General features: G+C 40.9%; 1 protein-coding gene across 3 annotated transcripts in view; it reads left to right on the forward strand.

The window, feature by feature from the left end:
• The window catches only part of vps13a (vacuolar protein sorting 13 homolog A), a 31,800-nt gene extending 9,263 nt beyond the window's left edge, over positions 1 to 22,537 (forward strand). Inside the window, exons 29-76 of one of the 3 annotated variants that reach the window (XM_028414000.1) lie at positions 105 to 303; positions 416 to 532; positions 701 to 804; positions 939 to 1,106; positions 1,238 to 1,545; positions 1,639 to 1,786; positions 1,883 to 2,054; positions 2,229 to 2,353; positions 2,444 to 2,613; positions 2,732 to 2,988; positions 3,105 to 3,283; positions 3,379 to 3,522; positions 3,708 to 3,917; positions 4,001 to 4,144; positions 4,277 to 4,378; positions 4,466 to 4,618; positions 4,705 to 4,963; positions 5,057 to 5,217; positions 5,439 to 5,542; positions 5,642 to 5,945; positions 6,056 to 6,192; positions 6,410 to 6,704; positions 6,797 to 6,901; positions 12,350 to 12,496; positions 12,672 to 12,803; positions 12,914 to 13,047; positions 13,587 to 13,655; positions 14,754 to 14,886; positions 15,173 to 15,230; positions 15,377 to 15,548; positions 15,645 to 15,798; positions 15,981 to 16,127; positions 16,260 to 16,341; positions 16,426 to 16,495; positions 16,695 to 16,809; positions 16,911 to 17,024; positions 17,187 to 17,332; positions 17,427 to 17,508; positions 17,586 to 17,699; positions 17,796 to 17,871; positions 18,140 to 18,303; positions 18,455 to 18,500; positions 18,589 to 18,712; positions 18,976 to 19,090; positions 20,576 to 20,661; positions 21,012 to 21,135; positions 21,211 to 21,285; positions 21,643 to 22,537. In XM_028414000.1, the coding sequence (XP_028269801.1) occupies positions 105 to 303; positions 416 to 532; positions 701 to 804; positions 939 to 1,106; positions 1,238 to 1,545; positions 1,639 to 1,786; positions 1,883 to 2,054; positions 2,229 to 2,353; positions 2,444 to 2,613; positions 2,732 to 2,988; positions 3,105 to 3,283; positions 3,379 to 3,522; positions 3,708 to 3,917; positions 4,001 to 4,144; positions 4,277 to 4,378; positions 4,466 to 4,618; positions 4,705 to 4,963; positions 5,057 to 5,217; positions 5,439 to 5,542; positions 5,642 to 5,945; positions 6,056 to 6,192; positions 6,410 to 6,704; positions 6,797 to 6,901; positions 12,350 to 12,496; positions 12,672 to 12,803; positions 12,914 to 13,047; positions 13,587 to 13,655; positions 14,754 to 14,886; positions 15,173 to 15,230; positions 15,377 to 15,548; positions 15,645 to 15,798; positions 15,981 to 16,127; positions 16,260 to 16,341; positions 16,426 to 16,495; positions 16,695 to 16,809; positions 16,911 to 17,024; positions 17,187 to 17,332; positions 17,427 to 17,508; positions 17,586 to 17,699; positions 17,796 to 17,871; positions 18,140 to 18,303; positions 18,455 to 18,500; positions 18,589 to 18,712; positions 18,976 to 19,090; positions 20,576 to 20,661; positions 21,012 to 21,135; positions 21,211 to 21,285; positions 21,643 to 21,693 (6,795 nt within the window). In that variant the 3' untranslated portion in view covers positions 21,694 to 22,537. Of the gene's footprint in view, positions 1 to 104; positions 304 to 415; positions 533 to 700; positions 805 to 938; positions 1,107 to 1,237; positions 1,546 to 1,638; positions 1,787 to 1,882; positions 2,055 to 2,228; positions 2,354 to 2,443; positions 2,614 to 2,731; positions 2,989 to 3,104; positions 3,284 to 3,378; positions 3,523 to 3,707; positions 3,918 to 4,000; positions 4,145 to 4,276; positions 4,379 to 4,465; positions 4,619 to 4,704; positions 4,964 to 5,056; positions 5,218 to 5,438; positions 5,543 to 5,641; positions 5,946 to 6,055; positions 6,193 to 6,409; positions 6,705 to 6,796; positions 6,902 to 12,349; positions 12,497 to 12,671; positions 12,804 to 12,913; positions 13,048 to 13,586; positions 13,656 to 14,753; positions 14,887 to 15,172; positions 15,231 to 15,376; positions 15,549 to 15,644; positions 15,799 to 15,980; positions 16,128 to 16,259; positions 16,342 to 16,425; positions 16,496 to 16,694; positions 16,810 to 16,910; positions 17,025 to 17,186; positions 17,333 to 17,426; positions 17,509 to 17,585; positions 17,700 to 17,795; positions 17,872 to 18,139; positions 18,304 to 18,454; positions 18,501 to 18,588; positions 18,713 to 18,975; positions 19,091 to 20,108; positions 20,415 to 20,575; positions 20,662 to 21,011; positions 21,136 to 21,210; positions 21,286 to 21,642 lie in introns of those variants that run through there. The other 2 variants (XM_028414001.1, XM_028414002.1) reach the window with 2 other exon arrangements.
• The last annotated feature ends 84 nt before the right edge of the window (positions 22,538 to 22,621 follow it).

Below are 22,621 nucleotides of genomic sequence, written 5' to 3' on the forward strand. Positions count from 1 at the left end.
TTTGTCAACCTGCAACCATCAATGTCTTGGAATAGCATTTATATTGATGTCTGTCGTGTCACATTTAGTGTTGCCTTTAACATACTTTTGCATTCTGTCATCAGGTGACCTTCTCCTCGCTGGATGTTCATCTCCATACAGAGGCCCTCCTCAACACCATGAACTTCATCAACAACCTTTTTCCCCCTTCGACTAAGAAGGAAGGAGGGCAGGAAGAGCTCCCTACCATCCTTGAGGAGGATGAAACAGAAGCAGAGAGGGAAGAAGAGAAGAAGGAAGAAACAGCTGTAACCAAGAAAAAAAGTATTTAATACAATCGTTAGACCTTTTTTTAACAGTTTGAGACTTGTCTTCTGTGGCTTTCTTGTGTCTCTGTCTTTTAATGCTCAGTGGTCAAACCACCTTGTTTTCACAGCTTCAAAAAGATCAAAGTTTGCAGATGTGGTTAATCTGCATATCAGAGCTGATCTCCGCAGCCTGAAAGTTTTCATCCGAGGACAGAAAGCCAGGATCTCAGAGATCAGTATTGAAGGTATGGACTGAATAGTGTTTCCCAGTGAACGGTGCTTTCTCAATCACATCCATCCACAAACCGAGGACTTTGTTTACAATGCTCTTCCCTGACTTTGACCTCTGTTCTTTGAACATTTTGTAAAATGAAAAAAAATCTCAGTAATGTGCGATGTGCTCAACTCTTCAGGTCTGGTTTCTGAGGTCCTGATGAGGAAAAAGGAGATGGAGGTTCTGGCCAACCTCAAGAACATTGTGATCTTGGACTGCAACAAGGACGCCTTTTATAAGAAGGTACAACCTGCACCTGAACCTAATTCATACTAATGTAACATGGTAATATATGTAAGGTTCTATGTTGTATGTGTTGTTCCTTTTTAACTTTGTGGTATTCTGCTGGTATTTTTGTGTCCCTTATTCTCTTTAAGGCTGTGTCCATAGCAGATAAAGAAGTGTTTGCCTTCCGGATGGTAAACTATACAGATGCAACAGAAGGAGATGCCTATTTGGATATGTCTAAAGTTGACACCTCCATCACACTGACAGTGGGCTGTATTCAAGTAATATTTCTCAACAAGTTTGTCTCCTCCATACTGGTAAGAAAACATGTTATCCCACATAGTTTAAGCTGTGTCACCTACCACACTTAGTTCACGTATAAATGAGGGAATATTTATATAATTATAATTATATAATTGTCTCCCTTTCTATTCTTTGTTCCTGTTAGGCATTTATCAATAACTTCCAGGAGGCTAAAGAAGCACTGGCTGAAGTGACAGTCCAAGCTGCAGAAAAGGCAGCATCGGGTGTGAAGGAACTAGCAGAGCGGAGCAGTCGCATCGCCCTTAACGTCCACTTCAATGCACCCGTCATCTTCCTCCCTCAGTCCTCCACCTCCTCAAATGTCATTGTGGCTGACCTTGGTCTGCTGTCAGTCAAGAACCGTTTTGCCAAGCAGCCTTGTCAAAGTGATGCCAAGATCCCACCTGTTGTGGATATAATGAGTGTGAGACTGAGTGACCTTAAGATGTACAGGTCAGAGACCAAAAATGAGAAATTATTGTTTTTTATTCTGCTGTGTGTTTCTTTTGGTGATTTTGTAATTACTGTTGTGTTGTTGATTTTCAGAACCACACACATCAATGAACGTTTTCAGGGAGAGGTACAGCTTTTGAAGCCGGTCAGCCTCGACCTGGAAATCAAGAGAAATCTTTCATCCAACTGGTATCACAGCATACCTGACATAGAAATAACTGCTCATCTAAAGCCAATGAGTGTAAGAAACACTTGCATGTTTTTCTTTTCTGATACCTGATCTCAGGATAATTTTCCAGACAAATATGCTTCTAATCCTGTTCTGTGTTTTCTACAGCTGATCCTTTGCCAGGATGACATGATTGTGGTCCTAAGGACTCTTAGTGAGAACCTGTCAGAAAAGTCTGATGCTGTTCAACCCCCAGCTACTCTGCCTTCCACTGACCACTCATCTGATTCTGTATCCAACAAAGAGTCCCAGGGATCTGGGACCACAGGACCAGCCAGCAGTAAGGACTTACATGATAATGATTTTGTCCATTTGATAGCTCAGGATGGTGAAAACCTCGGCTTATAAAAACCTGAAAATTCATTCTCCTTGACTTGTCATTCTCCTATTTTGGCCCATTTTAACCATACCTTGTGCTGTGTATGTGCTTTGTGTTGTGATAATGTCATTGTAGGTAACACAGTGGTGACCGCTGCTGTTGTAGAGACCCAGAAAAACAGCAAGCTAAAGAGCACACTCAAATTAGACTTCAAGTTCGACTCCATGACTGTGGTCCTGTACAGCCCTAATGAGAATGAGGTAATTGACAAATATGGTGCAAACCTACACATATACATCTTTGCTATACAACGCAGATGTAGCTAACAAAGGCTCAATGTTGTTTACTAGATACAACCGTTAGACCCACATGATGAGCAGCTGAAGCTGGCAGAGTTCACTCTTGGCACCATCTCCACGTCCATACACATGTTCTCCGACAGTTCCATGAAGGCCTCAGTCCGGCTTGCTGCATGCCTTCTGGATGACAAGAGGCCAAAAATCAAGATGGTCACACCAAGGTACAAGAAACACCTGGCAAATAGGCTCAGCTGCATCACCCATTAACATATAAAATATATTTTTGTATGGTTATTGACCACAGTTTCTCCACTGAGCTGGTTTTTTGTACTTTTTCAGGATGATAGCGATGCGTCCTGGTGCTGAACAGAACAAGATGGTGGAGGTGAACTATCGTCAGGGGCGTGAAGGCACCACTTTAGACACAGTGGTGCAGGACGTGTACCTGTGTGCCAGCATGGAGTTCCTGCTCACAGTGGCAGACATTTTTCTTAAGGCCACCAATCAGGGTTTTGCACAAGTGCCACAGCCTAAGAGTGCTACAGGTGCTGGAGATAAAAAGAATATTAACTCTTCTGTCACATCAAAAGAGTCTGGTGAGTAGATCAGTTTTATTGTAGTTAGCTGGCATTATACAATAGTTTTTATTAATTACTCGTATCAGTTCCTGCTGATGTAAACTAATGCTTTACTCTGCTCTTCCTCTTTACAGCTCCAGCTGCAGTGTCAAAGACAGACATCAGTGTTGTGGTGCGTAACCCAGAGATTGTGTTTGTGGCTGATCTGACACGAGCTGACGCCCCAGCCTTGGTGATGACCACACAGTGTGAACTGGTGATGAAAAGTGGTGCAGAGGGATCACAGATGACTTCTGTTATCAAAGACCTCAAGGTTTAACACTAAAAAATATATAGTATGAATATAGTATACATGGCTGCGTAAAATGTTGTAATGTAATGTAAAATGTCTGATTATGGTTGTCATAGGTAGTGGCGTGTCCCTTCTTAAGAGAGAAGAGGAAAAACAATGTGACCACAGTGCTGCAGCCGTGTCAGGTGTTTTTTCAGAGCACTCAGTCGCCAACATCCCCACAGGCTATGGAGGTCTCCATCAACTCTTTAACATTGAAGGTAAGTGTATTATTTACCTACACATTTCAGTCCAGGATAAAATAAGATGTATTTCCATTAAGTAATCTAAATGGCTTGTTGGTTTAAAAAAAGGCATCAAGTGAAAAAGCAGAGCTTTGCTTAAAAATGTCTGTTGGCTACTGACTTGAATTTGTTATAAAACACTTTCATGTCTCTCTCTCCAGGTATCTCCAATCATCATTAATACAGTGATCACCATCCAGTCAGCACTGACTCCCACAGCAGAGACCCCTGAGAAGCTAGACACTCCAGTTCCTTTGGACCTGTGGGAAAAGCGGGGCTGGAAGGACCTGAAACTCTGGTTCCTAGAAGAGGAAGGAGATGAAGACACAAAATCACTGACCCCACTGATACCACAGGGAGAATCCTTACAGGTATTCTGCTGAGATACATCACATATTTCACTTTGATGAGTAGGTACAGGTTGTATGAGTTCACTGGTTGCCCATTGCTTCAGGTGTCTATCAACTCCATCTGTCTGACTCTGGAAGCTGGAGTGGGACACCGCACTGTGCCCATGCTTCTGGCCAAGTCATCCTTTCATGGAGATGTAAAAAACTGGTCAACACTGATTAACCTACATAGCGAGCTCAACTTGGAGGTAACACTGAAGCCCAAATTTAAATAATTCAAGTTGATAAAGTTAAACTTTCACAATTAAAAACTAGTGTCATTTATATTTGATTGAGGTGTGTTTTGCGTGTATGTTGCTGAAGTTTTGTTTTGTTAAAAGGTTCACTATTACAATGAGATGGTTGGAGTGTGGGAGCCATTGCTGGAGCCCTTAGAAGATGAGTCAAAAGATGGTTTCAGACCATGGAGGCTGGAACTCAAGGTACAGTCATACAAAAAGACACACACAGTACAGTACAGTATAACTTGCATGTCCACAGATAAACATTTTTTAATATTCTTTAACCAGATGAAGAAGAAGACAGTGAAGCTCACACAGTTTTCAGATGAAGTGGATTACAATGTCCCAGACTATAAGACAGTCATCAACATTAGCAGTAAAGACCAGCTCAACATCACTCTCTCCAAATGTGGACTGGCCATGCTAAGTAACCTGGGCACTGTAAGAAAGGGCTGGCATATTTGCAGAAATTACCTGTGTAATAATGGAATAAAAGTGTATTAATGTGACTGTATGTTTTTCCCCAGGCATTTGCAGAGGCTGCAAAGCAGACAGCAGAGTGTTTTCAAAAGGATGAAGCTCCCTTTATAGTGAAAAACCGGCTGGGTTTGCCAGTATCTGTTCGACACAGTGAGATGTTTCGTCCCATCGTACAGCAGAGCACCAACCGTACTGTGCAGCTGCAGGACGGTGAAACCCTCGGGATGGACTATTCAGCCACTACAGACTCGGATCAGTTCTCAGCTATGACTTCTTTGAGTGAAAAAGACTATTACATACAGCCTAGTAAGTTGCATTTCAGACCTTAACAAGATTGTTAAAATATCACTACTACTAGGTTTACTTACACTAAGATTATTCCTGCTGCTTTTTCTTCAGCTCCAGTGGGCCACACCTCAGCAAGTGTGATCCCCCTGATAAAAGTAGGCAGGGGGATGTACAGTGTAATGCACAAAGACTCAGGAGTCACTCGTTTCCTGGTCTGCCAGATTTACTCTGTAGAGGGCAGCAAGTACATCAAGATCCGCTCTCCTTTCCAGGTACACGTCACATTTGTTTATGTCATTCTTTTCTCTATCCTGGTTGGAGTATTTTATAATGAGATGGTATTATGTAAATTATATAATTTCTATTTTCTTTTATCTTGTTATTTATTAAATACCTATTAAATACACCAACATATTTATTCTGTACTTAGTAAATGGTATTTCAGTTTAAATTAAAAAAAACAAATGAGTTTTGTTTTTGTCTCTTATTGCAGATCATCAATCATTTCTCAATACCGTTCAAAGTTTTTGAAGGATCCACGTGTCTCGGAACAGCTCTCCCTACTGAGGAGTTCTGTGTGCCTCTGGATTCATATAGGTGAGAGCAAACACATGTGGTTTTGTCTCCTAACTCTCTTAATCATATAAGCTCTTCACTGACCTTCACCTACTTACATTCTTCGTTTCCCTCCTCTAGGTCTGAGCTGAGCCTTCAGCCGATAACGGAGGACAATCAGGATGAGCAGTTCGAATGCTCAGAGGGCTTCAGTTACGAAGATGTCAGCAACCAGCAGCCTGAGACTCACCTCCATCAGACCTGCCGTCGCCGTGGCAATCAGGGTGGTGTGATGACCATCAACATTGTTCCAGTAAAGGATGAAGTGACATTCAGACACACTGGAGGTGCTGGGGAGAACTTTGATGTGCCCTTCGTTCTTCACCTGTGGCCTTCTATCTTGTTACGCAACCTGCTGCCTTACCCCATAACCTACACACTAAAGGTAGGACATGTTGAGTTATCACTGCTCAGTTCAGGTGAGCATTTTAACACAACAAATAAATCTCATAAAGTGCAGATATTTACTGTTCCTGTGTGCTTGCTGCCCAACAGGATAGTGGAGTCTCTCCTCCTGAGGCTACTTTGGACCCAGGCCACTCAGCTCAGCTTCACACTGCAGTCATCAACCAATCAAGTCTTGCTCTCCGCCTCCTAGACTACCTAGCACAGGATTGGTCATCTGAGTACAGGTCTGACTCCAGTCTCGATTTGTTGTCACTATTTTATGTACAGGTTTTGTTAATGTGACTTTTTTGTTAACATGCTGTAGAAAATTCTGTCATGTAAGTAGGTAGGGGCCCGGTAGGTATTGACTCATACTATTTGTAAGATATGTGCTTTAACCCTTTTTGTTGCTATCTGCATTTACATTTCTAATTGGTGTAAACAAGTTATCCTGTTGTACAGTCTCCACAGTGAACAGGAAGAGATCACCTTCATTGTGTTCCAGTCACTGCGAGAGGAGGAAGAAGATGATGTACAGGGGGCAGAGAGGAAGAGGGCTGAGTTGGATATTGCAGTGCATGTTAAATATGATCCAGGACAGACAGTGATTGCCATCCACTCACCATACTGGATGGTGAATAAGACAGGCAGGTTGCTGCAGTACAAAGCTGATGATATCCACCGTAAGCACCCCATGGACTACGACATGCCCCTGCTCTTCTCCTTCAAGCCTCGCCACTTCCTGCGAAACAATAAAGTAAGGGAAGAATTTAGAAGAAGCACATTTTGTTACCTGTTAAAGTTTAGGATTATTCAACAGTTGTGCACATTGTCATTTCTTCCAAATAGATACGTCTGATGATCTCAGACAGTGAACTTTCAGATGATTTCTCTCTGGACACAGTGGGTAGCCATGGAGACGTGAAGTGTAAAGGAAGATACAAAGATTATCTGGTAAGGTTACTTTTTAAAAATAGTTTATATAATATTATATATATATAATATATTAATCATAACTAGAAAAGCATTTCCTGAAGAAAATGCAAGTTTGATTGCCGCAGCTGAAGCATTGCTTTGAATGCTGATGTGAACGATTGCTCTGAATTGCTGGAGAAACTGCAATCTGAACTTAATTTGCTGAAACACAGTTAAGAATTTAGAAAGATGAAGCTCTTATCTGGAAAAGTAGAAAATGTTTTAATATTATGAAGATATGAAAGAGAAACAGCTGAAGACAAGAACAGTATGAAGTCACGACCTGAAAGAATAGCCTGTGAATATACCATATGAAAGGTCTGAGGGTGGAATAATACCATAAGACTATAAGAAGCTCAGGCTGTGTGATTTGAATGTGGAAAAGTAGTATACAGCTGAAGGATGATCAATGTGACAGATATAATGCTTAAAGTCTGATAAAGACTACAAATATGGCTGCTTTGTATGCTTCTAGTGAGTCAGTCTGTCACCATGGTAACGGCCCTGCCTGCCTGCCTGCCTGCCTGCATCCATGGCAACCGGAATGTTTATCAGCTGCCCCTAACTGCAGCTCTCTTTCCCCCTCCTAATGCATTTCCTATGTAAAACCACCCTCCGAACAACGTCTCATATTCTCCAAACCGAAGACTTTAGACAAAAAATAAGAACACCGTCAGAATCCCAAGAAGTTGCTCTACAACTGGTACGATTTTTATGTCTGGGATGTCGAAGATGTGGAGATGGCGGCGAGTTAGAAAATATGGCAGCTCTGCTTCTCTGTTTTTGGTTTTACATTATGTCTTAATGGAGGAATGACCGGCACTCTCCCCGAACAGCTCGATCTACAGGCAAAACTGTTTGGTGTTGAGTTTTAAGACCGACACCAACAGAACCCAGACCATTTTTCCTTCGAACTGGTGGCCAAATTATCCCTGTCAGATAAAAGGTGCAGACGTGACAGCAGGATAGAAACGCAGAAACTGGTTTAATTTTTTTCCCTCCCGCACTCTGAGCGATGACTCACCCACTCTAGCTCCCAACATTCCACGCAATACACACTAATGTTAAACTCAGAAGAGACCTCAAAAACCACTTCATCTTTAATCCCCTGTCATTTGAAGACGGAGCTGAACTTCCAAATTCTGAATACAACTTTTGAAGACCAAGACGTTGGAAGTATTTTAAGCCTCGAATGGTTTCTCTAACTTAATATTTGTAGGAGCAGTAGCATTTTGCAAAATGCATGGTTTGAAGGGCTCTCCCATTGACTCCAATGTTAATTTGAGGGTGGAAAATGTTTAATATTTTTAATATTATAATATTTGTAATTATTATTGAAGGTTTCCGGGAATGTCCTGAATGAGCTGAATCTTTTGATGTTTGAATGGTTTGAATCGGCCCATGCATTCTGAAGATATGCTGAGCCAAAAAACGTACGGAAGAATAATAATAAGAATAACTAGAAAAGCATTTCCTGAAGAAAATGCAAGTTTGATTGCCGCAGCTGAAGCATTGCTTTGAATGCTGATGTGAGTGATTGCTCTGAATTGCTGGAGAATCTGCAATCTGAACTTAATTTGCTGAAACACAGTTAAGAATTTAGAAAGATGAAGCTCTTATCTGGAAAAGTAGAAAATGTTTTAATATTATGAAGATATGAAAGAGAAACAGCTGAAGACAAGAACAGTATGAAGTCACGACCTGAAAGAATAGCCTGTGAATATACCATATGAAAGGTCTGAGGGTGGAATAATACCATAAGACTATAAGAAGCTCAGGCTGTGTGATTTGAATGTGGAAAAGTAGTATACAGCTGAAGGATGATCAATATGACAGATATAATGCTTAAAGTCTGATAAAGACTACAAATATGGCCGCTTTGTATGCTTCTAGTGAGTCAGTCTGTCACCATGGTAACGGCCCTGCCTGCCTGCCTGCCTGCCTGCATCCATGGCAACCGGAATGTTTATGAGCTGCCCCTAACTGCAGCTCTCTTTCCCCCTCCTAATGCATTTCCTATGTAAAACCACCCTCCGAACAATGTCTCATATTCTCCAAACCGAAGACTTTAGACAAAAAATAAGAACACCGTCAGAATCCCAAGAAGTTGCTCTACAACTGGTACGATTTTTATGTCTGGGATGTCGAAGATGTGGAGATGGCGGCGAGTTAGAAAATATGGCAGCTCTGCTTCACTGTTTTTGGTTTTACATTATGTCTTAATGGAGGAATGACCGGCACTCTCCCTGAACAGCTGGCCTTCAGGGCAAAATGGTTTGGTGTTGAGTTTTAAGACCGACACCAACAGAACCCAGACCATTTTTCCTTCGAACTGGTGGCCAAATTATCCCTGTCAGATAAAAGGTGCAGACGTGACAGCAGGATAGAAACGCAGAAACTGGTTTAATTTTTTTCCCTCCCGCACTCTGAGCGATGACTCACCCACTCTAGCTCCCAACATTCCACGCAATACACACTAATGTTAAACTCAGAAGAGACCTCAAAAACCACTTCATCTTTAATCCCCTGTCATTTGAAGACGGAGCTGAACTTCCAAATTCTGAATACAACTTTTGAAGACCAAGACGTTGGAAGTATTTTAAGCCTCGAATGGTTTCTCTAACTTAATATTTGTAGGAGCAGTAGCATTTTGCAAAATGCATGGTTTGAAGGGCTCTCCCATTGACTCCAATGTTAATTTGAGGGTGGAAAATGTTTAATATTTTTAATATTATAATATTTGTCATTATTATTGAAGGTTTCCGGGAATGTCCTGAATGAGCTGAATCTTTTGATGTTTGAATGGTTTGAATCGGCCCATGCATTCTGAAGATATGCTGAGCCAAAAAACGTACGGAAGAATAATAATAATAATAATAATAACTAGAAAATTTCACAAGAAATTTTGAGTGGGCCAATGCGCGCTCGCCCACACTCTGCTGCCGGTCCATCCATCCCACTTGCCAAAACCTCATAGCCTCAACGCTGCCACATGTTACTGATGCCACTGATGACATTTCATGGTTTTACAGTGTTTGTGATTGGTTTTATATAAGGTTTAATAGGCCCTAAGCTTCTCCATTCATTCTGAATGGGGAAATCCTAAAGATGTGGATGCAACTTAAGCAGCCATAAGGAAAAGTTGGGCAAAACAGATGAAGATGAGGACTCAATATGATAAAGTCCAACTACTACTGAGTTGTCTAAAGTTGAAATGAATATTCTGTGTAGAGGCATGCCAGAACGATAGGCTTCCAAAGTTGACTGGGTTTTGTCAGGGTTGTCAGTGATTTTCCATTATTTCCTATGAGGAGGGTTAGGTCAGCTTAAGCGGCTTGCCTGTAAATATGGTACGTGGTACAGACATGGTGCCTCAATATGTCAGAGTTCTGATGTTTATCTACATTTTACATTTTGAATGAAGGTTCTGTGTGAAAGCATGCCCAAACGGCATGCGTTCAAAGTTTGACAGTGATTTGATGCCTGTGGGGAGGGTTGATCGCAGTTTTTCGGGATTTTTTCGGATACCGTTTGTCCGATCGCCACCAAACCTCAGAGGGTAGTAGTCCTGACCGAGCCGGTCGATTTGATGTATAATTTGTAGGGGTGGCTAGCGCTAGTTAGCTCTATAATGAATTTGGGGCTTTTATTTTGAAAATCAAGTGTGTGTCTGTGTAAGTGTGTGTGTGTGCGGGGGTGGGTTGGGGACACTCCCCAATGCATGTTAAAACATGTTTAAGTGTTTTATTTTGAAAATCTGAATGTCAGCCATATCCTGTTATTGTGCAGGGTCTTTTATTTTGAAAATCCCTGTTTGTGTGTCTGTGTGTTGGCAGGTGTGTATAGTGTGTGTCTGCATATTTCTGGGTGGCTTGTGTGTAGTTTGCCAGGCCTAGTAAGGTGTGTAATGATTTGGAGGCTTTTATTTTGAAAATCAGTGTGTGTGTGTGTGCGTGTGTGTGTGTGTGTGTGTGTGTGTCTGTGTGCATGTGTGAGTGTAGTTGTGTATGTTCCTGTATGGTTGTGTATGTATGTGTGTGTCTGCCTGTGTATGGATCAATGCAGTGTAGGTACATTGGTTTGAATGAGCCCAATGCATTGTCAATGGGAGCGGCCATCTTTGGTGATGTCATCAGAGAAGCCTCCAAGTCGGTTAGAGCATCTGTGTAGGTTACCATGGAAACGGCTGCCTCAACCCCCCCCCGGCCCCCCTTCTGTTGCAGAGGTGTGTGTGTCTGCCTCTGTATGGATCAATACAGTCTAGTTACATTGGGTTGAATGAGCCCAATGCATTGTCAATGGGAGCGGCCATGTTAGGTGATGTCATCAGAGAAGCCTCCAAGTCAGTTAAAGCACCTGTGGAGGTTACCCTGGAAACGGCCCCCTCGGCCCTCCCACCCCCCTCCCTTCTGTTGCAGAGTGAGAGAGCAGAGACTCTGTAGCTGCTTCTGAGAAAACTCAGAGGCAGCTAGAAAAAGCCTCCCAAACAACTTCTTTTTACTGGACAACGAAAAGTCACAGAGGAAAAATTCTTTCACCGTGAGCGCCAGGCACTTGTCTACTAATGCCATTTTCAAATTCATGTGTTTTGATCGACGTATGTGATTTTTCTGGCAGGTTAGAAATGCCTTGCCCATCAGGATTTTCATCTGAAAACTTGGCCAAGTTTAACATGGGAGCAGATGGGAGGAGGGAGTGGCGCTCCCTTCGCTTGAGGGTCACCTGACCAAAAACCGTGGGTCACATGACAAAAAGGGGCACACCAGCTTGACCGGGACAAAAATCCCTACGTTTTGATAGCATATTTATGTATGTGGAGCACCCAGTGTGGCCACAAATTGAAGTAGTTTACCTTTTTTTTCTGTTTTGGAAAAAACAGGGAAAGTTAGAGTGCGTGACATCATCCCACTCTAGCGGGTTCTCGCTCTCCCCATTCATCGTCTATGTCGTTCGCCCACTGGTTTTTCGCGAATAACGCGAAAACCGTACGTCGGAACGGAAAGAAAAGTCATAGCACACCATTCCCGATATGGCCGGACGTTCTGTGAAAGTTTCAGGTCGCTGGCGCAAAAGCTGCGGGACTAGTTACGCGCCGAAAAATTGTCCGGAAGATGGAGAATAATAATAAGAAGAAGTATTTACAATAGTAATAGTGGAACAATGCCCTAGGGCAGAGCCTATTGTAAAGCCTGCGGCTTTACAATAGGCTCTGCCCTAGGGCATTGGCCCACTAATAATAATAAAGACGTAGAAGAACAAGAGTTTGATTGCTTTGCAGCAATCAAACTAATAAAGACGTAGAAGAACAAGAGTTTGATTGCCATGGCAATCAAACTAATTATAATTTGAAGAGCCGCATTCATTGGATTAAATTTTAATTGATGTTTGTTTGTGTAGTGATTGTCACGCTTTATATTCTGACCTCAGGTTGGTGTGAAGATTGACGCGAGCAGTTTCAGTCTGACACGCATGGTGACCTTTGTGCCCTTTTACATGCTGGTGAACAGAACCAAACATAGTGTCTTTATATGTGAGGAGGGCCAAGAAAACTGGACTGAAGCACAACCAGAACAGGTCAGAGCCTTGTTTGAACATAGTAGTATGTACAGGTATACATTTACGAGTGTGGCACTACTATTTAGAAATATTATTACATAGTAGTTGTAAATAACTGTGCCTAACCATAACCTAGTTGTAAAATTTAGAAAGCACTTACTGTAGTGAGTGGTCTTGTTTGTTCTGCATGTAGGCAGCCATTCCCTTCTGGCCTGAGAATGACGCCAAGCGGCTGAAGATCAAAGTAGAAGGTTGTCTGTCACTTCCTCAGATTATTGACTTCACACGACCTGAGAACTGCCTGTTGCTACATCTGGAAAACTCTGTAAGTACATACACACACACATTACATGGATATAATGTTTGTGTATACACAGAAGTTGATAAAAGCTTTTTTTGATTGTTTATAACAGCAGTGTTGTTGTTTTTTTGCAGGTGGGTGGCATCATTGTAGATGTGAATCTGTCAGAGCATTCAGCCACCATCCACTTCTCCGAGTACCATGATGGTGCTGCGCCCTTCCTCATCATCAACCATACCAAAGGCCAGACACTTCAGTTCCATCAGAGGTGAGAGAACACAGTAGAAACAACTGTATGATATAAATAGTCAAGAAGGAAGATTTAGATCGAAAAAGCTACATTTATAACTAAAACTTAATCCAAGTTGTAAATTAGAAAGATTCCTTGCCTATCCCTTTTCCTTTTCCATTTTTATGTTATAATATTATTGTAGTTGCACAGTGTTGTGTCTGTTTTTTCTGTAAACTGACCCAAAGTTTCACGTTGCTGTGCCCTATTCACCTCGAAGAAGCACACAGTTTGTGGATGTTTTCCTAGTTGTGCCATGGTTGATTATTCTGTGTGTAATTTTCAGGTCAGTGTTTCTGTTTTTCTTTTTTGTTTTACTTATCTTGTTCCTGAGCAAGGTCAGATTTCTTCATGTCACGCACTCACATTTGCATTTCGTAGATATGTGTTTGCCTATTTCTCGAATAACTTCATTGTTCTCTTGTTGCAGCAGCCATTTTGTTTCGCTAATAACAGTTGATAACTGTGTTCGTTTTTGCTGATGGCGATTTATGTTTTGTTTGTTGTGGATCATGCAGCGCCCAGAAAGAAACCACATGGTTGGCTGACGAGCTGCTTGACCTCTCCTTCTCAATGGAGGAGGACAGGTAGAAAAATATGAAAAGGGGAAACTCTTCTGACACACTCTGACCTCAAGACTGAGAAGGAAAGGGAGAGCAAAGTGGGAGGGGGAGTTAACAACAAAAATTTAAACATGAAAGTGCTGCATTAAGTTAAATGTTGGGATTCAAAAGCTTAGTGTAGACTAGTAGCTTTTGTTTAAAAAAAAACTGTTAAAATGATGACCCCAAGTGGAAGAATACAGTATGGTATAAAGATAAAGATCCAAATACTTCTTAACAAACAAGGAGCCAACTGGAGGGCAGAAAAACACAAATCATTGAAATAAAGGGTTGGTGTCAGAGTTGTTTTCATGTGATAACATAATTGAGTGCAAAGTGTGTCATATGAGGAGTGCAAGGACGGATAAGTAGATGGCTTCAGCTGTGATTCACTTTTGTCTAATCTGCTCCTTTGCTGTGTTATAGTCACCCTAATTTGTGGTATATAAGTATATATGAGTATATTATGAACTACTCCACTTGATTTCACACTGTTTGCTTAAATTACTTATTTATGACCCTGTTATCTTTCTATATTGCTCACCAGAGTAAAGTAAAAGGAGCAGGTTAGACATATGTAGCCATATGTAATCATTCATCTTTACTTCTAGTTTTCAATGCTACTGATTGGATGGGATTCTTCCAAAGGAATCACACCTCCTACTTCTGTCGCTAGTTCTGTTGCATCGACTAGTTATTATCTCCATCTGTAGATTGTGTCTTTTCCTATTCCTCTTGTCTGGATTTCCTTTTCTTGCGGCAGCTTTGTTTGTTACTTGTGTAAACATGCATATTGCAAACCTTATCTTTCCAGGAGAGATACTGGGGACCTTTGGGCCATTGTCTTTTTATTTCTGTTTGTTGAAGGGAGCTGTGTATATACTCGAGACGGGTCCTTTGGATTGGAGTGTTGGCTGGACTGCATGGTTGTTTTTTTGGGTGGATGGGCTCTGTTATATTGTCCTCTGTACAGCCATCTGTATTTGCTTACTGCCATCTCAAAGTAATGATTAGTTTCAGCCGTTATCAATATTGTTACTGACATTAATGGTATGTGTGTATCTGGGTGTTATGTGTATGCAGTTCTCAGAAGGGGACTCAGCAGGAGGAGCTTGAGGCTGGAAAAGCTGTGTACTACACCTGGAGTGAGCCCACCGGATCCAGAGAGCTTTTCTGGAAGTGTGGCACGTACAGTGGGAAGTTGAAGTGTGAGGAGGTACTGCACCCTAATCAGAATGGTGTTTTGACCCTTAGACGCAACACTAACTTCTTATATGAAAGCAGCATTTCTCATGTTGGACATGTACTTTTCCTTTAGAACATTAGTCTGATTTTGCTTAGAAGAAACTCCACACAAGGAAAATCATAAAACACTGTAGTATCTCTGCCAGTTAATGCGAGTTTGTAAATGTTGGCGTTATGACTTGATGAATTTAATAACAAATAATGCTTAGATGTATTACAGTTGCATAGTTGAGTGACTGTCTTTTTGTTATCTTCAGGACCTGTGTAAGGACATGAACAACGAAAGGAAACTTTTTGTGATTTCCTTTTATGAAGGTATAGTTACAAAGATTTTGAAATGAAACTTCCATTCATAGTTGTGGTCATCTGTAATTTTTGACATTTATGTTCACCTAAAATGATCATAAAAAACAAAAAAAATGGATAATTAAATTGATTGTTTTTGGTTTATTGTTCCAAAGGTCTGCAGCGTGTTGTGCTGTTCACTGAGGACCAGCAGATCTACAGAGTGCTCTGTGAGAATGAGAAGGCGCAGCTGGCTGAACAGGAAATCATCCTTTCGCTGCAGAATGTGGGCATCTCTCTGGTCAACAACAGCAGCGGCCAAGAGGTTTCCTTTATAGGGATCACAAGGTGCTGCTCTTTTGTGTTTGCTCAGTAGATTGTTCATTACAAATGCATAATTGGTGTGATCATGTTGTTTCTCACTTCTCTCTGTTTGTGTCTCAGCTCTGACGTAGTGTGGGAATCAAAGCTTAAGAAGAAGAGTCGTTGGAAGACTCTGACCACTAAAGAAACCGAGCTGTTGGAGAAAAGCTTCCAAGAGTACATTGAATCTGGGCCCATTGATAACGCCATCATCAGCCTGGAAAACAGCTTCCAGGTTGCACATTAAATATTGTATTAAACGTAACCACCCTGTTTTAATATTTGTAAACAAACATGGGAATTTATAGTCATTCATAAAATGTCTGAGTTTATGCAGCTGAGGTGTTGAATTGTGAACATATTCATTAGTCTCTGGTCTAATTTGTACATTTTGTGGCCTTTACAATTGTCTCCTAGGTGTGTTTCACTCCGACTGGGACAGACATGCGGATGTTCCAGCCATGTGACGCTCCTCTCAGGAGGCACTTCCTGCCTGGGGTGAAGGTGGAGTACAGCGTCTCACCGCGACAGAGAGCCTACCGTGTTCAGATTAACCGCATACAGGTGAGAAGAAGTGCACCTCTTAAAAAAACAAATATTTTTTACTTGCATATAAAACAATGACTCAGCCTGATCAGTATCTGTCAGCTGCTTTTTTCAATGGCTGAACTAGTTTTACATGCTTTTCTTGTACAGATCCAGAATCAGCTGCCAGGGGCCATCTTCCCCTACGTTTTTTACCCCGTGAAGCTGCCAAAGTCAATCACAATGGATTCAGGTTTGTTAATTATTTATCATAACAACGTGTTTACATACAGTGTTTCAGTGTGTAACATGAATTTTTCGTCATTCTTCCTAACAGAACCCAAACCTCTAACTGACATCAGCATTGTTACCAGAGCAGCAGGGCACTCTGACATCTCTCGCATCAAGTAATTATCTTTTCTTTTTTTTTTTGCTTGTTTTCTTGAACTCCCTCCTCCTGAAGCTTTGTGTGTAATATTATAGAATATTATATCTTTCTTATCTGATCTAAAGAGAGTGTCTTTTTTGTAACTAATATGGCTTATGCAGACATAATCCCAGGAATGCTTTGCTCCTGAGCGGTGACGAAATATCTGTTCACCTCAGGTACTTTAAGGTTTTGATTCAAGAGATGGATCTGAAACTTGATCTGGGCTTCCTATATGCCATCCTGGACCTGTTAACCCCTGAGAATCACAACATCACAACCTCAGAACAGGAGGTCAGCCTGCTACTTTGTTCAGAATGTGTTATGGATTTATTTCTGTCAATTCTCACTCCCTAAAGATTCATTCGTCCTGTATATTTGTCTTCATTGTTCAGGTGGAGCTGTTTGAGAAGGACATAGAGTACATAAAGACAGAACTAAACCACGCCTCTGCTGCTGACACATCTCCCATCAGCCTTTATGAGTATTTCCACATTTCCCCCATCAAGGTATGTATGTATGTATATGTATACGTGTATATATATATATATATATATATATATATATATATATATATATATATATATATATATATATATATATATATATATATATATATATATATATATATTAAAACACCATCTGTTACGGTAACATTTTTGTGTCTGCAGCTGCACCTGAGCTTCTCTCTGAGCACAGGAGGAGAAGATGGATTGAAGGAGAAGAGAGACAAAGAACTCATCCCCGTCCAGTCCCTCAACCTGTTGCTGAAGAGTATTGGAGCAACTCTCACTGACGTGCAGGATGTCGTCTTCAAGTATGAAAACACAATATATAGACACGATTAATATGTACACAATCACATTTATTTTCTATTTTCTTTACTTCACTGCCCTGCTTATTCATTTCAGACTGGCCTTCTTTGAGCTGACCTTCCAGTTTTGCACCACTCAGCAGCTACAATGGGAGGTCATCAGGCACTATTCTAAGCAGGTACAGTGCAATAGTGAGCCATGGACTGCAAAGTATGAAACTATATGACACTCACATTTGTATTTTGTATGTTTCAGGCTATTAAACAGATGTATGTGCTTGTGCTGGGCCTGGATGTGCTCGGGAACCCCTATGGCCTGATCAGAGGATTGTCAGAGGGAGTGGAGGCATTCTTCTATGAGCCCTATCAGGTAGGGATGTAATACAAGTAATGCTAACCAGTTAAATAATGTGTCAGTGATGGAGCATTGAAAGAGTTCACTTTCTGTCTTCGTCATGTTTTCCAGGGTGCCATCCAGGGGCCCGAAGAGTTTGTTGAAGGAATGGCTCTTGGAGTGAAGGCTCTTGTGGGAGGAGCTGTAGGTAAGAAAAAGCAATCGCAAAGCAAAAGACAAATTCAGATCGCAAAAGGAAATCAGCTGTAATAGTTTGTCCAAAAGAGACCTGCACTCACATTACAGGAGGAAATTAAAAGGCTTAAAATGTTCTGCTGCAGTTAGTGGCTCTGACATTATCTGTTGTTGTTAGCAAGCAAAATCAATATTACATTTTTCCAGAGTTGGAAATCAGATATTTTATTACAGTTATGTGCAATATAGTTAAATTATATTGATTCCTATTTGCTGTACAGGGGGCATAGCAGGAGCGGCCTCTAGGATAACCGGTGCCATGGCAAAGGGCGTCGCTGCAATAACAATGGATGAAGAATACCAGCAGAAGAGAAGAGAAGCTATGAACAAACAACCCAGTGGACTGAGAGAGGGGCTGACCAGGGGTGGAAAAGGATTAGTCTCTGTATGTAAAATACTGTTTATTGACTGTGTATCAGCCTGAAAATATACATTTCATAGATGCTGTAAGAATTTGTGAACAACACTGTAAGCCTGTAAAGTGCACAACGTAAATCTGCAGTGATTAGTAATTTGTTTGATGACTTTCTTTTCAGGGGTTTGTCAGTGGGATCACAGGGATTGTTACCAAACCTATTAAAGGTAAGTTGAAACATAAAAATGTATAAAATATTTCGTTTACTGTGGATTCCACTCAACTCAAGCTCATGACGGTGTGTTTTGTTTGCAGGAGCTCAGAAGGAGGGTGCAGCTGGCTTCTTTAAAGGTGTTGGTAAAGGTTTGGTTGGTGCAGTAGCGAGACCCACAGGAGGCATCATTGACATGGCCAGCAGTACCTTCCAAGGGATCAAGAGGTACAGTGATTTATTTCTGTTTTTATCACGGCCGTTTGTCTGATTGTCCACGTAAATGATGCCATAGACATTTACTGTAATTACTATAGTATTTATTGTCACTTCTTCTTCTATACGCTGTTATAACAACCTATTTTCCCTGCAGGGATTAATATATTGGTGTGATGTGTTTTATGTTTTGTTCGGCCTGGTTTTGTGCATGTGTTGCGCATTAGTAATCCACTCATCAAAATTCATGTCATTGTCTTGTCTCGTCTCTTTAGGGCAGCAGAGACCTCACAAGATGTTGAATCTTTGCGTCCACCTCGTTTCATACACGAGGATGGTGTCATACGACCATATAAGGAGAGGGAGGGCATCGGAAGTCAGATGCTGCAGGTAGGTCTGATCTCTACATAATCCAACAGTCGTCCATCACTGAAATATTATGGTTAGTCCATCGAATTGTTCAGGAAATTCTGCTACATCAAAAAAATTACTCCCTTAGGTCTAGGATTGTTATTGTGGATTGTTAGCTTGATGAATCAAAGCGACATCTGGGGAAGCCAGACTTGTTTTAGAAACATAAATACTTGTTTAAATAAAAATGACATTGATCCAATGATACCCATGGGCTGAAAATATCAAAATATGTGGCTTTGCATCAGCAGCTCAGGGGACACTGCTGGATGTAAATATTATTTAAGAGATGCTTTCACGGTCCCCAAACCAACAAGTCATTGCGAGTCAAAGGGTAGATCTTGAACCACGTTAAGAGAATAAATACTCAGAGCTCAGTAACCTGCGAGAAAGAGGGGGTTGATCCGAAGGAGTTTCATCACCAGTGATCTTAGTGGAGCTTTGACGTGTTCGTGTTCTGATTCACGTGAGCTTCTTTTGTGATGACATTATCTAGCTGTCCTCCTGGATGGAGTGGGTTGAAGCTTCTGCTTATGAGTCTCAGGTCAGAGCCACACAATTTGACTAGTAGTACAGACAGGTGACAAATTAAAGTACTGACAACAATGAGTCTTCAAAACTGCTTTTTTGAAGGTTAAAACATCTTGCAGGGTGTTGTGATTTGTTACAGACAAATGTCATCAGTCATAATTCATATGATTACCTCTCTCATACCATCAAGTAAGCTTACATCCTGGATGTCATGTTACTTTATCATCATGTTACTCACGTTTCCCCTTCAATTTGTCACCCTTCTGTTTCACCAGCTTTAGACATAGATGTTTGTTTGTAAGATGATGTTCCTTATGGTAGATTAGGACTGAGGATTGTTGTGATTGTGATTTACAACAGCCAGAGGTGCACTAAAGATGTGAACAAAAACCTGGCAGTAACAGTAGCTGTCTGTGTAGAAACCCTTTGCTCTGATTGTGACTCTTCTCTCTTGTCATGTCCACAGAGGCGATTGGCCTACAGGGAATGGTGTAGTACTGCCTCAGAGGATGAGGGTGATGAGTAAAAGACCTAGAAGTGACATCAGTAGTATAGCGGTGGTGTTGTATCTTGTAGTGGGCTGAAGATTTTCTGCCCGGTGTTAATAAGATTTCTCGATCCAAAGAAAGGCCGTCAAGCCAGGACATGTTTTTACTTTGTTTTAAACATTCTTGTTTTGTCATATGTTCTCAGTCATTCATTATTATTTTCATTTTCTTTTTCTTTCATCAACCATTTATTTCATTCCCAATAAAGTCTTTGAACTTCCATCCACCATTGTCTTTGTTTCATCCCTTCTTTCATCACCACCTCACATCACCACCTGTTTGTTTTATGTTTTGTGCACATTGTTTCACTTATTTTCAGTTTATTAAAAGAAAAGCAGATTTTTTTTTTGGCCATTTGTTCAAATAATTTTTTTTTGTCTTTCAGAAAATTGAGAATGGACGTTTTGCCAAGTACAGATACTTTGCTCACGCCAAGGTCAATGAGTCTGACTTCCTCATGATCACTAAGAGGTGAGTGTGCTACACTTTAGGATGAAGAGAAAAGCTTTCCGACTGCCATCATGAAGACAGAGATTTGAGACATTCATAGCTTACAAATGACAGTCAGTTGGTGCAGTAGTGAAAAATAATACCTGAGTCAATGTTGGACTTTCCTCTGAACAAAGGAGGCATGGGTGGTGAGTTTGTTCACAGGTGCAGCTACTCAGTGATCAGTGTCTTCATTAGACTCACATGAAGACAATTAGGCAGGAGGTCAGGTTGCACTGAAAACTGGAGTTAAACAGTACGCACATAGCACTATGTAATCAGTACTTCACTGCTCCCTTTGTTTTCATTTAATTTGCTCTTTCTTTTTTTAGGGGAATATTTTTTGTGACCAAAGGCACATTTGGCCAGCTGACCTGTGAGTGGCAGTATCTGTTTGAAGAGTTTACTAAGGATCCAATGATAGTAGAGGACCGCCGACTGCGTATTGAGGCCAAGGTATAAAAGTACATGAAAGGTTATTATTATTGTTATTATTATTTCTCTTAACATTGTCTTGTGTTTTCTCTGCAGGAGAGAGTGAAGTCTGTCTTTCACGCCAAAGAGTTTGGGAAGATCATCAACTTCAGAACCCCTGAGATAGCCAAAGTAAGTCACACATTTGGACAAAGAAGACACATCCTATCATTTTCATGTTTCTTTCCACAGATCCTGTTGACATAGGCATCCTTACTTTACACTCTGAGGAGCAGGGTGACAGCTGCTCCTCGTTTACATAAGGTTGAGCTCTTGATTGCTTAATGCAAATCATCAGGGTGTCCATCACAAGTCATGATGTAAACGTTACCATAGTTACGGCTTATTTCTTACCCCAGATTTTGCTGCACACATCCTGCAAAAAATTCCGAATTTGAGATTTGCCAGGGTTCCTGGTGTCATTCAGGCCAACACCACTGTATAAAAAAAAACCAAGATGTTCTAATTTTGTTTCTTGTTTATTTTCAGTGGGTTCTTGCCAAATTGGAGGATGCAAGAGAAAGTTTACCCAAGTACTGACTCATCAAGAAGAGAGAGAAATAAACACACAAGCTCTGTGTGTGTTAGTGCCTTTTGTTCGCTCTGTTTTGTTTTTTGAGTATTAGTGCGTGTTGGGACGAAAGACTGCGTGAGTAGTTTGTATGTGTGTGCATGTTAACACAAGTGACACCAATGTATCACATGATGCGTTGAACCAAACCTCGTCTCACTCTATGATTGCACTCACGTTAGGATTTTAACGATTTATTTTAAGACTTTACAAACACTTCTTCTTGTGTCTGAAATGCTGAAGAACTTTAGGTAGCCGTAGTGGTGCGTGTTATAATAAAACAACATTTTAGGGACCGTTCACCTTACAATAAACTATTCACGCTTTCATAGATTGGTGTGAGTCGCTGAGGTTCGGAGGTCTGAACTAGATGACACTAGATGATACAAAGGAAGAACACTCAGCTGATGTCTCTCTCAGCCTTGCCCCTACATGACGTTACTTGCACAAAGGTCTGGTGATTTTCTTGAGTATAACCAGGAAAGACACATTACTGTTGAGCCCTCTGGATAAACTAATAGCACCACAGGCCACAGCAGAAATAGGATTATTATATATTGGTGTGAAGTGTCTATTGACACCAGTAAATGTATTTTCATACACTTTGAGTTTAATTACAGCTGCTACTGACAGAAAACCACTTGAATAACAGTAAGGCCAAATTAAGTGTACCCGTTGTAGCACATGTAATGTTGTACACTGCGTTTTACTGGATTACATAAAAGGGAACTTGCTTCATTCACATGCACGTAATAAGATGATTCAGAATGTGAACCCGGTATTCTTTTACTTCTGATATTTCCTGTTTGTTTTTTTTGTAAATACTTTTCTGCAAGATAACTGCAAGACTGTTCAGTGTGTGATTAGAGGTGCATGCTATTTTTTATACTGTACTTA

The sequence above is a fragment of the Parambassis ranga genome, chromosome 9 (assembly GCF_900634625.1).
Source record: "Parambassis ranga chromosome 9, fParRan2.1, whole genome shotgun sequence".
Classification (NCBI taxonomy): domain Eukaryota; kingdom Metazoa; phylum Chordata; class Actinopteri; family Ambassidae; genus Parambassis; species Parambassis ranga.